This window comes from Schistocerca americana, chromosome 2, assembly GCF_021461395.2.
Source record: "Schistocerca americana isolate TAMUIC-IGC-003095 chromosome 2, iqSchAmer2.1, whole genome shotgun sequence".
NCBI lineage: Eukaryota > Metazoa > Arthropoda > Insecta > Orthoptera > Acrididae > Schistocerca > Schistocerca americana.
In genome coordinates, this window is record NC_060120.1 from 1052730039 (window position 1) to 1052744466 (window position 14428).

At 40.9% G+C, this 14428-nt stretch overlaps 1 protein-coding gene across 1 annotated transcript in view; it reads left to right on the top strand.

Moving 5' to 3' along the window:
* LOC124594670 (MFS-type transporter SLC18B1-like) overlaps positions 1-14428 on the top strand; it is a 321099-nt gene that overhangs the window by 270071 nt on the left and 36600 nt on the right. Inside the window, exon 11 of the mRNA XM_047133038.1 lies at positions 1126-1219. Within this exon, the coding sequence (XP_046988994.1) occupies positions 1126-1219 (94 nt within the window). The remainder of the gene's footprint in view (positions 1-1125; positions 1220-14428) is intronic.

The window sequence follows — 14428 nt, forward strand, 5'->3', positions numbered from 1 at the left end:
AGCAGGTACTACTCTCATTCCCCCTTTTTTCACCCTCAGACTGTGAATAGATGAAAGGAGGTGACAACAAATCATTATAGAATTCATATATCTGCCAAGTAACTAAAAATGTAATGATATAAAAGAGTAGAATTGTACATAGAAGAACATGCTGCAAATGGTGATTTGTCAATATTACAAAAGGCAGTGGTAAGCAGAGGTTATGGTTTTATTGGCAGAGTGAAGTTCTCTCATTGGTTATTTGCACGTGTCTATAATTATGAATAGAATTATTATATTGATGGATTTTACAATTATATTCATTAGAGTATTGAGGAAAAAAGATCATATTGCTTTTAATAATGCAGACAATGGATCAGGAACAACTGTGTGCCTGTAGATATAGATTTTTTATCTTTTCATAAATAATTACTTCCAGATTTATAAATTTCATAATGATTCATTGTCTTCTCTAGCTGCTTGAAATCCAATTGCTGCATTGCGAAAGCTCATTCGAGTGCATAGTAAAACAAGATAAATGCAGAGTATATATATATTTTTTTACTACTTTCCCACTTTACTGCTTCATCCACAAATGGTGTGTGGTAATTTTATATGTTGTAACATTCAACTGCAGAAAGAGAGATTCATTCTGGAAGTGTAAGTCATTGTTTCTAAAACCAGAAATTTAATTTTATTTCTTAATGTCCCAATCACCTGTGGGGAAGGAGGGTGTTGTGGTAATTTCTCATCTTATATTTGTGTGAGGAAATGAAACTCCCTGGAAGACTGTAACTGAGTGCATGATTAAAACTCTGAACCTCACCTTCCACATGCAGTGCTCACATTTTCTGTAAAATACGTGATTCCAAGGTTGAGTTCAGTCTGGCACACCATTTTAATTTGCTTGAAAATTCAAAACAGCACACACATTGTTTCAAAGTGAAAAGTTTCATGACATGTATAATTTTTTTTTTAAATTTCACTTTCTTAGTTGCCAGTTACAGGTTGGTTCATTTAAATATTTACTGTAATTAATATGACAGATTCAAAAAGTAAAAAAAAAAAAATATATGCCATAGTTTTTATTCTGAAATAGTTTAATGTTTGCTATATGCGAATAATACTCAATTTCCTTTTGTTCAGGGAAGTTATGGGGCCTTCTGTAGGTGGTACTGTTATGGAGTACTATGGCTTCCCTATCTGTTCAACTGTTATGGCTGGGCTCTCATTGCTGTTGGTGAGTTATAGCTGTAAGAGAATACTCTAACTTTTTGTTATTTTTTGCAAAAATGAACAATAAAGAGTAAACATGTTACAAATGAACAATGTAAGGAATGGACAGATTGCTACTTACTGTAAAGATAGCACATTGAGTTGCTGACAGATAATTAAGACACTTACACATTAACTTTAGGCCACACCCTTCACCAGAAAAAAAGAGAAACACTCATACATTCATAGCAGTGCAAGGTTGGAGCGATAGAAGAGCACTGTCTGGCAGTATTTGCAGGGATTAGACTGCCAACAGGGGCAGAGTAAGTAGGATGTGGGGCAAGGAAGTTTGGAGGAGTTGGAGGGGGGCAGGTGGAGTGAAAAAGGAGAGGGGCAGAGAAAGATGGGTGGGTGCAGTGACAAAGGGGTGCACACAAAAAGAGTAGGAAATAAGAATAATGAGGGGATGATAGGACATAGGGGGTGGAAACTGTCAGGTGGAGGGTGTGGAGAACTATGTCACCGTAGGTAGAGGCCAGGATATTTTTGGGACTGAAGAATGTGTTGTAAGGATAACTTCCATCTGTGCATTTCAGAAAAACTGGTTGTGGAGTGGAGGATCCAGATGGCCGAGGTAGTGAAACAGCCATTGATTTAAAGTACATTATGTTCATCTGCATGTTGTGCCTTTGGGTAGTCTACTTTGTTCTTGGCCACAGTTTGGCAGTGGCTGTTCATCCTGATGGATAGCTGGTTCGTAGCCATACCAATAAAAAAAAGCTGTGCTGTGGTAGTACATGACTTGGCTATTTCCACAAGTGGATCGGCTTCTGATGGAGTAGGATAAGCCTGTGACAGGACTGCAATAGGAAGTGTTGGGTGGGTGGATTGGGCAGGTCTTGCATTTAGGTCTTCCACAGGGATATGATCCTTAGGGCAAGGGGTTGGGACTGGGAGTGGCATATGGATGTACTAGGATGTTATGGAGGTTGGGTGGGCAGCAGAACACCACTTCCTGAGGGCTGGAAAGGCTCTTGGGTGTCACTCATTTTAGGGTATGGTGATAAGTCATCGGAGCCATGGTGAAAGATGTAATCCAGTTGTTACAGTCCAGGGTGGTATTGGATAATGAAGGGGACACTCCTTTGTGTCTGTTGCTTGTAGGTGGTGGGAGGATTGGGGGGCTAAGGGGAAAAGGCACGAGAGATATGTTTGTTTGACTAGCTCTGGAGGATAGTGCCTGTCTGTGAAGGCATTGGTGAGACCCTCTTGCATATTTGGCAAGGAAGATCTTTTCACTGCAGATATGACATCCCCTGTTGGCCAGGATGTATGACAAAGATTTTTTGGTGTAGAAGGGACAGCTGTGAAAATGTAGATACTGTTGGTAGTTGGTGGGTTTAAAGTGGACAGAGGTGTAGATGGAGCCTTCAAAGAGGTGGTCTTCAACATCCAGGAAGGTGGTATGCTGGGTTGAGGAGGGCTGGGTGAAGCAGATAGGAGAAAAGGTGTTGAAGTTGTGATGGAATGAAGATAGGGTGGTGGCTTGGCCCCCTGAGTCCACATCATGAAGATACCATCTATGAACCTGAGTCAAACTGGGGGTTTGCTGTTATGCGGGGCTAGGAAGGTCTCCTGTAGATGGCTCAGAAACCCTTTGGCATAGGAGGGTAGCATGCAGGTGCTCAGGGCTGTGCCGCCAATTTGTTTGTATATCTTCCTTTCAGAGAAGAAGTAGTTGTGAGTTAGGATAAAGATAGTAAGTTGTACGAGGAATGAGATAGTGGGTTTGGAGTCTGAAGGACATGGGAAAGATAGTATTCAATAGTGGGAAGATCATGGATGTGAGGGATGTTGGTGTATAGGGAGGTGGCACCAACAGTGATGAGGAGGGATCCAGACAGGTAGAGGGGTGGGTATGGTAGAGAGTTGGTGAAAGAAGTGATTATTATTTATGTGGGAACCTAGATTATGGACAGTTGGTTGAGGGTGGGGGCACAATAACCTGCCACAATGGGACATCCAGGATTGTTTGTTTTGAAAAATGGGGAAACTGCAGGACAGTTGTTTGATCCTCAGTCTTTTATTGTGTACATGACCAGTTTTGGAACACATGTAGTTATATCAGCTTATGTAAAAAATAAAATCACTTAATTGTCTGAGATCACCCTCACCCATTTTTGTCATGGAACCAAAGGTTCTGTGTCATAAAATTAAAAGGGGTCAGAATTCCATAACAACAATTCCCCTGTGCTGAACGGCTGAGAACACAAAAAGTGCAGCATGGGCAAATGACTGTTATTGAATTTTTGTCCTTTTTATTCTTCTGGCATGGAATCTTCGTTCCATAACAATGAGGTGAGGATGACCTCAGATGATTAAGGGGTTGTTTTTTTTTTCACTGTATGATGGAATATCAAATTTTCCAAAACTGGTCGTGTACACAATAAGAGATTATGAATTAAGTAACTGTCCTGCAGTTTCTTCAGTTTTCTAAATGGATTTGTACAGTTGTGGCTGCCTCAAAAGAACAACTCTTCAGCATTGTTTGGTTTGTGGATTTTGGGAAGCATATGGATGTTGAGTGTGTGGGGTGTCATAGGGGTGAGAAAAGAAATGGCTTTAGGGGAGAGGTTCTGGGGTGGGGCTAAGGCTTTATGCAGGAATTGGAGATTTTGTTGAACTTCTGGGATGAGATCACTCTGTCAGAGTTTATAGGTGGAGTAGTCAGATAATTGGCTGAGGCCTTCTGTCAGTCAGTCACTGTGATCCATAGTAACACTGGTGGAACCTTTGTCTGCATGTAGGATGATTAAGTCAGGATTTGTTTTGAGGCTGTGTATGACCATCCATTCTTGTGCTGAAAGGTTGGTGTTCTGAGGAAGGGACCTGGGGAAGAATTGTGAGGCCAAATTGTAGGTAAGAAAGTCCTTGAAGGTGACCAGTGGATGATTAAGTGGGAGGGGGGATGATAAAGATTCATTAGTTGTCATGCATGGGGAGAAGCAGAGTTCAATGGTGGTATAATGGGGAGTTTTGGTAAGTTGAATGGTCAGCTAGGCAGGGTTTGGGTGCTAAGAGGGGTTGACAAGGAAGAACCTCTGGTTAGGATAGGGTTTAGACAGTGGTGCCCTGAGGTAGCAGTAGGATGTCAGCAAGTTGGATAACTTATGGATGTGCTGTCTGAAACACTCCCCTAAGTGCTGGAGAGCAAGGGACTCAATTTCAGAGATGTGATACATAAACCAGGAATTGCACAGTAGCAGTATCTTGCAGAGGGAGTAGATGTGGTTCTGAGATGTCTGTGCCATTGAGATGTGTTTTTGCAGTACCAGATTTGTGACAGCCAGGGACTGGCTGATTCTGAAAAAGTGAAGGTCATAATGAAAGGAAGAGTGGGATCTAGAGAAAGGAATTTCTGTGTGTAGACCATTTGGGGTGGGGTGGGGGTGGGCGTCCCATGGTTCAGGCAGCATTTAAGAAACAGAATATGGGACTGGGCAAAGGGATACTTTTCTGAACAGCTGCAGAAAGATAGAGCAGGTGTCTATTGTGGCAGGGATAGCGTAAGGAAAGTGGGAATGATGCAGAAATGGGCAAAACAAGGTGTTAGATGATTGTGAGGTGAGCTGGATAACAGAAAAGACACACAAAAAATATGTGAAAACATGCAAAAATATGCATGGATATGTAAGAGTACACTCAACTATGTTAAAGTACTTGAAATAGCATGAAACCAGGTGGAAATACTCACAAATAAGTTAAAAACATACAGAAACATGAGCAAAAATGAATGGTTGATGTATGGGACTATGTATGTGTTGCGATAGGGGAAGAGAGGGGGGAGGGAGATCTGTTAGTTTGAGGATCACAAATTTGTGTGGCATGGATAGGCGTGGAAAGTAAAATGCGAAAGTACAAGGGGATGGGAGATGAAGCGAGATCAACAGGAAGAAATAAAATTATTGGTATGAAGTATGTGGGGCATCAGATGCTGCATCAAAAATCCCTACAGTCATGGAGTCATGTGTTGTGCACTGACGATTATTGATAAAATATAATTTGGAAGTGTATGCATTTTGGAAGGTTGTGAATAAACTAAACACAGGAAAGGACAGAAACTAAACACAGGAAAGAAACGAAAGAATGGATGCTGCGAAGAGTAATGCTGTAAAGAATAAAGGCAAACATCATAGGGTTGTGGGATGGAAGAAAAGTCACTAGGCAAAATCAAACAATGGAAACTCCAGGCTGGAATATCAGCAGTGTAAGGGAAAGCTAGAATGCTACTTACTGTAAAGATGATGCATGGCCACAACATTCATCAGAAAAAGAAAGAGAAACACACACATTCATTCACACAAGGAAGCACTCCTCATGCACACATGACCACCATCTTTGGCAACTCAGACCAGAATGCAACAGTCACGTTAAATGGAAGTAGCAATCTGGAGGGAGTGTAGAAGGGGAAGTGGAGGGGGAAGGGGAAGGGATAGCAGTGTACAGGGGCTGGGGGGGGGGGGGGGGGGGGAGAGACATTGTGTGTGCAGGGCCTAGACTGCCCACAGGTGCAGCATTTGGAGGCTGTGGGGCAGGAAGGTGGGAGGAGGGGAGGGGGAAGGAGGGAAAAAGGAGAGGAGTATAGAAAGATGGGCAGGTGCATTGGAAGAAGGCAGCACACAAAGAGGGTGGGAGATGAGAATATGGAGGAGTTGATAGGACAGAGGAGGTGGAAACTGTTTGGTGGAAGGTGTGAGACAGTATGTTATCATAGGTTGAGACCAGGATAACTTTGGGAGTGGAGAACAGTACCTGCCTTTCAACAGCTGTCATCCCTTCCACATCAAAAAAAGCCCTCCCATACCACCTGGCCCCACAGAGACAGTGTACCTGAAGTGATAAGAACTCCCTTGCCCAGTGTGCTGAGGGTCTTGACAGGGCTTCACAGACAGGTACTACCCTCCATACTGAGTCCATAAACAGATCTCTTGTGGTATTTCCCTTCACACCCCCCAATCCTCCCACCACCCCCAAGAACTAGCCACAAAAAGTGCCCCCTTTGTCTCCCATACACCTTGGACTGCAGGCAGCTGAATTACGTCCTTCACCAGGGCTTTGATTACCTATTATCATGCCCTGAAATGATGTACATCCTACCTAAAATTCTTCCCACCACTCTGAAACTGGTGTTCCATCACCCACCCAACCTCCACAATGTTCTAGTCCATCCTATGCCACTCCCAATCCCAAGCCCTTGCCCCAATGATCATATCCCCGTGGAGGACCTAGATGCAAGACCTGCCCAGTCCACCCACCCAACACTTCCTATTTATACTAGTTACTGCCCACCATCCATGGACAGCATGTATTGGTCTCATCGCAGACTTCTAGTACTCAGCCACACACAACTGATTTCATCAAAGTGTATGGGACTGAAGATGGTATTGACGCAATGTCAAAAATAGTAGCCAGATAAATATGAAATCTTAGGTACAGCTGAAGGAGTTTCATTTTTAATAAAAAAAGTAAAAACTTTCTATTGCAGTCCTGTCGCAAGCTTATCGTACTCCATCAGAGGCTGATCCACTTGTGAAAACAGCCATGTCATGTACTATCACAGCACAGCTTTTTTAATTGGTATGACTACCCACCAGCTATCCATCAGGATGAATGGTCACTGCCAAACTGTGGTCAAGAACAAAGTAGACCACTCAAAGGCACAACACGCGGATGAACATAACATTCTTGAAATCAATGGCTGTTTCACTACCTAAGCCATCTGAATCCTCCACTCCACAACCAGCTTTTCTGAACTGCACAGATGAAAGTTATCCTTACAACACATTCTCCAATTCCAAAAATATCCTGGCCTCTACCTATGGTAACTTAGTGTCCCCACACCCTCCACCCGACAGTTTTCACCCCATATGTCATACCATCTCATTGTTATTCTCGTCTCCGACCCTCTTTGTGTGCCACCATCTGCCAATGCACCCACCCATCTTTCCCTACCCCTCTTATTTTCTGCTCAATATCCCCCCCCCTGCCCCCACAACCTCCCTACCTCCATGTCCCACAACCCACCGATGCTGCCACTGCGGCAGTCTAGTCCCTGCACAGTCCACCAGACAGCATTCTTTTCTCACTTCATTCATATTATGCTATCCATTCCCCTTCCCTGTCCCTCCAGGATGCTGCTTCCATTCCACAAGACAATTGCATTCTGGTCTGAGCTGCTGGAGATGGCTGTCGTGTGCATTAGGTGTGTGTGTGTGTGTGTGTGTGTGTGTGTGTGTGTGTGAGAGAGAGAGAGAGAGAGAGAGAGAGAGAGAGAGAAAGCTAATGTGTAAGTCTCTTTTAATTGTGCCTGTCTGCAACGTAACAGGTGTCTTTGCTGTAAATAGCAATCTGTCTTTTCCTTGATATTGGATATTCCTGTTGTTGATATTCTAACCCGGAGTTTTCAGGATACAAACTGGGTTTTAATAACAATAAATTACATCTACCTGGTTGAAGATCCTTAGGATGCTAGGAATAAGGCTTCACAACGTTAACAAAGGACATATTTAAATGAGGTTGATGATTCAAATACTTTGTTTGTAAAAGAGTGGAAATTGTCCAGTCCTTCTAATGATAAAAATAAAATTTTACCCCCATTTAAAATTAATAACGTGGTACACAGATTTTGACTTATTTTGTGTGTAAGTCACAAAGAGTCAGTGGACAGGCTGATGTCCACCTTCAGTAGGTACAAAGCCCAACTCTACCCATAGACACCTGTGGCAGTAGAGCTGGATGCTAGGCCCTAGGAGAGGCTGCTTAATTGTAATTTCACACAGGTTCCAGACATTCACATACTTCATGTACAGCTGAAATTTTTGCACCAAAATAATTACAACACATATATATTATGTGATGTGGCTCTTTTTATTATAAATGGCAATTACAGTAATTTTTTGTTAAAAATTTGTGGAAAATAGTAGCAATTTTTTATGCTGTCTGAAGTCTATGATAAAAAAAAACTACACCAGTGTGCAAAATTTTAGGATGAAATGAACTTCCATGCCAAGTAACATAGTACAATGATATTTGGACCATACATAGAAAGAACTGGTACATATAGTGTAGAAGATAAGTGAAAGAAATACGCAACGAGACAAACAGAAATGTTACTAATGGTACTTTTTCAAAGATAATAATTACACTGTAGTCTTCACAATTTATGATGGTCCCCGGGACATTAAAAAAGGTAGGAAATGTTTCTGTGATCACCACAGACACCAATGCATACTGTGCAATGTGCTTCCATGTTCGCTGCAAGGTTGAGTAGTAGTTCTTGCAGTAAGGCATTCCACTCATCTACCAGTGCAGTTGTGGTTGTTGGCGGATGTGGACGTGCTGCGTCTCCTCAGTGCGTCCCACATGTGCTTGATAACATTTAAGTAGGGGGGTGGGGGGGGGGGGGGGTAGGGTGGTGGGGAGGGGGTTGGAGGAAGGGGTTGAAGGGAGGAACCAGCAAGCCAGTTCATTCACTGAATATCTTCCCATTCCAGGAGCTCTCCTGCACAACTCAATGAAGTCACATATTGCCATCCATAAATATGAAGTCAGGGCTGGATGAACCTTGGAAAACATGCACATGGGGAAGAAGTACAGTTTTGCAAAAGTAGTGATCAGTGAGTGACTTGTGTTCAAAGATTTGGAGGTCAGTACGACAATGCAACATTATGCCTCCCCACACCATAATATCCGGACCACTAAAATGTTCATGTTCGACAATGATCGATGTAATATCATATGGTGAGAGGTAGGAACACATAATGCATCCATGAGCATTGCTGGGTTGTTTTGTAGTCCAGGTTTACAGTGTGTGGAGGCATAATGTTGCATGAGTGTATTGTCCTCAAAATGTATGAATGCAGTGCATTCATAAGTCAATGTTATTGTGATTCTGTACATCCCCTCCATGTGTGTCATTTGAAGGGTGCATTTGGCCGTGACTTCATTTTGATGAATGACAAAGCATGACTGCATTGAACAGTGCAGGTGGAGGAACTTTTGGAACAAAGAGTTACATGACAAATGGACTGGCCTCCCCATACCCCTGACTTAAAATCCATTGACCAGTTGTGGGATGTGTTGGGGAGATATGTTGCAGTATGTCCACATGTACGAGCAACCATCCAGCAGTTGTCATCTGTGCTCAATGCATCATCAAGTTAGCAAAACTCTGGCTGCCAATGATATTATTTAGCTGTGCTGTAGCATAACAATTAACTTACAGTGTTTAAACACCATTTATCATAAATATTTAGTTGCTGTAACATAATTTAACGTGGTTTATGCCTTCAATTAGATTTGAAAGTCCCTTCTGGTTTGCTGCAATAGTTAAAATCTTGTGAAATGAATGATAAAGTTTTTGTGCTTAACTTACAAGAGATTGATGATTAGTCACCACATAGATCAAAATTGACCTTGAGCACTTTCTGATAACCAAGCTCTTCAATTATTTATCACAAAGTACTTTTGAAAATTCAACTTGTCACTTTTTGCCTTTCTGAAATTAAGGCTGTATCCCTCAAAACAGTCCTAGAATCAAATTCATGAAAAATTCAATGTGCTCCAACTTCATGAATTGTGTGATACAAAACTTTTCAGAAAACACAGTTTAATCATGAGAAATGTCTTCAGCACTTTCTTCTGTTTCATGATGCATTTCAATATTGCCTTACAACTTGAAGATTCTGCAGACATTTCAGCTAAGTCAGTGTTCAGAAAAATAATTCTTCACTACCTTAATCAAATAAAGGGTACAATGACAACAGAATTTTAATGATGGACTGAGTGTTTTATTTTTCATAATACAACATACAGTCATTAATGTTAACATCTTTACAGTTTGGAAATCCAGCTAGAATTCTCTACATTTTACAACATTTTTGTGACACAATTCTTTAATAATAAATCCATAGAATTTTAACAATGGTTGAGTGATGTTCTTGCTCATACAGCTTTCAGCTCTATTGCATTAAGTGTCCTGCACAGCCAGACACAGGGGGAACACTACTGGAATGCTGTCTTGGAAACTTCCACAAACACATGTAACAAACAAAAAAGAAACACATTTTAATACACATTTTAAACATAAACTGATTACAAAAATTATTTACATAAACAGGACTTACCTGATTTCACTTAAGCATAGAAGTAAGGACAGTGCACATCCAAACTGGTGCACTACACTTATCACAAGAACTTCTTAATAACTTTGTGGCCAACGTGGGAGCATGTTGCAGAACATGCATCGATCACCATCTGTGGTGATCAGACACCCTACTAAGAATCTTGTCCTGCTTTTTGTAACATCCATGGGACCATCATTAATTGCAGTGAATTTAGTATGATTATTGTCTTTGAACAAAAGTGTCATTTCTGTTTGCCTCTTGCATATTTATTTCACTTACCTTCTTCATGGTAATGTAGCAGTTCTTTGTATGTTGGGTCCAAGTTTCATCAAACTCTGTTACTTCACAGTGACAGATCATGTGAAAGTTACATTTGTCCTTAAGTTTTGCACAACAGTGTAATTAGGAAGTGGAATTTATGATATGTCATTGTTTTCACAGTTCCAGCAAATATTGAGTTACATTGAGCAGAATACTGTGGAATGCACAACTTGCACTTTAGAACAAATGTACTATGAATTGTGGTGGGTATTGTCCATATCAGTATCTGCAACTCTGTTCTTAAATATGTATCAGCTGCAGAGTTCTTACAACAGCTGTTGCAAACGTTTGGGAGAGAAAAGCTCTTAATTCAAACTATGTCATTTTATTGTACCATAAGTACACCTTCATGAGCTAGGAAGCCACACAATAGCCATATTTTTAGGAAACTGACTAGGAGGTACTAAGGCATAAAATGTACTTTTCTAGTTGGCACTTTTCCTGCTCATTCACATTTTTGCAGTAGGTGACATGCTATTTGCATTCCCACCTATAGTGGTGACACCTTAAAACAGTAGTTATTAACAATGTAAGAAAGATCTTTTTGTGAAAATACTAAAGCAAACTCTTTGCATATGTAAGTTCAGTTGCACTCCCCAATTGGCACAACAATGTATAAGTTATAGAATATGAAATTTAAAAAAGCGGGTAATTCCATGCCTCTGAAAACACAGACAGATTCTGAAATGCAGTGACTGTTAGAATGGAAAAGATCCCATAATAGCACATGAAGAGAAGAATGTATCCACTCAGAGATAAATGATGGCATACCCCACCCACGTTCAAAATATTTTGCAAACCATAGTCACGTTCTGCGCCATCACACAGTATTTTCATTATAAGCTTTGAGGGGCAGACATACAAACCGATCAGAGGCACAGCCAAGGGAACCAGGATGGCTCCTTCTTATGTCAACCTGTCCATGGGTTGCTTGGAAAGGGCTTTCCTGGAATAGCCTTCAGTCCCTGGTTTGGTTCAGATACATTGATGACACCTTTCCCATGTGGACTCATGGTAAGGTTGATCTGCTAAAATTTTTGGACACTCTAAATACATTTTCTCAATTAGATTTCACATGATTCCATTCTTAATTTGATGCTACTTTGGTTGATGGTGACATTATCCTCACTGAGACTGCATAGGCAAGTGTTACGGTGGTGACAGTAACAGCAGTAGGAGTCTTAGCATAGGAAACACTTCTGTTCATATTAAACCAACTTACAAGCAACAGTACATACTACTTAGCAGTTTCCATCCTGTTCATGTCAGATGTTCCCTCCTGTATAGCCTTGGCATTCAAGGCAAACACATTTGTTCATATGCAGACTCTATACAGCAATACACCAACATTCTCAACTCAGTCTGGATGTAATTATTCCATCAACCTAGTTGAAAAGCAGATTTCCTGGGCTATTACATCCAATCCTGGTACTGCTGATCCCTCCAAAAAAACAACTTAGGAGTACACCTCTTCTCACTCAATACTGTTCTCGTCTTGAATGTATTAATCAGCTACTTTGACAAGGCTATGACTTCCTAAAATCATGTCCTGAGATATGGTCAGTTCTGTTTGACTTTTTGTCCATCACATCCAGAAGACTTTTCAACCCCTACCCACCCCAAATCTCTGCAGTATCCCGGTCCAGACTCTATCCTCCATCTGCAACCATTTTCCTATAATTTGGCTCCTACCCCTGTGACTGTCACCTCTGTAGGACTTGCCCTATCCACCTTCCTGCCATCACCTATAGGAGCCCCATATCTGGAAAAACATATACTACTAAAGGGAGAGCCATTAGTGAAATGACACATGTCACGTACCAGTAAAAATGCTGTTTGACCTTGTACATTGGTATGACTACCACCAAGTTATCATTTAGGATGAATGGGCATAGACAGAGGATGTATACTGGCAACATACAATATCCTGTTGCAGAGCATTCTCTACAACATGACAGTCATGATCTTTATGCCTGTTTCACCGCGCGCACACACACACACACACACACACACACACACACACACACACACACACACACACCATCTGGATTCTCCCCTCTGATGGCAGTTTTTCAGAACTACACAAGTAGGAACCAGCATTATGTGTCCCTTGGTTCTTGCCTTCCACCCAGCCTCAATTTATGAAAATTTATTTGGTCTTAGCTTTTGATTTTAGTAACTGTTCGTTTCTTCACTCCCTTTTAGTTTTTATATCTTTTATTTCCTGGCCTGTTTATTCCCCTTCACCCCCTCTCCACCCACATGTCCGTCACATGATTACCATCTACAATGCTCTTAGTTTTCTGTTGTTATTAACTCTTGCATGATATTTTATCAGTAATCTCTCTCTTCCTTTCCACCCTATGTTCAACTTTTAACTTGTCAGGTTTCAAAATCTTGCCCAATGCACTCCCCAACAGTGTCTTTCCTTCTCATCCCATCCAGTATTTCTCCTCTGACCAGGAGTTCTGAACAACCTTTTGATAACTCTACCCATTTCCTAAATTTTGCCAGTCCTTTTCCTTCATCCATCTTCCTCCCCAGGAGCCACTGGCTCTAAAAGCTTGCACATTTCCTTAACATTTTTTGTGTGTTTCCTCCTGCTGTCATGTGATGGGTAGACTTTTTTTTTTATCTATCCCCTTATATTTTCAAAAACTGATTATTTTTGTTTATATACTTCTCAAATGTTGGTAATTATGATGCTGCAGTGCTACCTGAATGTTTGATTTTGGTTTAGGTCATAGTATTTGGACCAACTTTGCCACTTGGGCATTCACAAAATCATTAACTGTGTGTAATTTATAGGATAAATTGTGTCTATTGATTATTGTCTTGTGTAGTAGTTGTGAACTAATTTCACCTCATTCTCTTCAAAAGTAAATATTATTACATATCTCAGACTTGGCAAAGACAAATCACTACAGCCAAACAAACTGCCCTTACTAATTGTATTAACAGAACATTTCAGCAATAATTTCTATTACCTTTTGTGTAGAAGCATCATTACTCATAATATCTAGGCATAAAGTCATTATTTAAAGCAGTGAAATGCTCCTGGGGAGATCTTGTTTATAAATTATTTAGGTAAAATAATCATAACAAAAATTCCCTTCCTGTCACCTTTCATGGAACAGTGGGAAAAATGATGATCGAGTAAACAATCATCAGAATTCTCATAAATTGAAAACAATTTGTGGAATATCAGTATTGTTTTTAAAACCAGAAAATCTATATCTTTTAGGAGTACTACTGAAAGTAGAAAACTGGGAGAGCATTTATATTGGGAGAAAAATGAAGACAAGAATAGAGAAACTTTGAAATATTATGTGAATCTGAGTTGTCCATTGGTGTGTATAATGGCATGTCAGAGGTCATTTGCTTAGTTATGTGCTTGTTCCTAGGATTATAATTGCAACATCTTACTGTGATAGGGAACAAGTCTGTTTTACAGTTGTAATACACAAGAATGGGAAAGTTAATACTAATAATAATAATGCCGTGTGGCTAGGGCCTCCCGTCAGGTAGACCGGTCACCTGGTGCAAGTCTTTAGAGTTGACACCACTTCGGTGACTTGGGTATCGATGGGGATGAAATGATGATGATAAGGACAACACAACACCCAGTCCCTGAGTGGAGAAAATCTCCGACCCAGCCGGGAATCGAACCCGGGCGGTTAGGCATGACATTCCGTCATGCTGATCACTCAGCTACCAGGAACGGACCA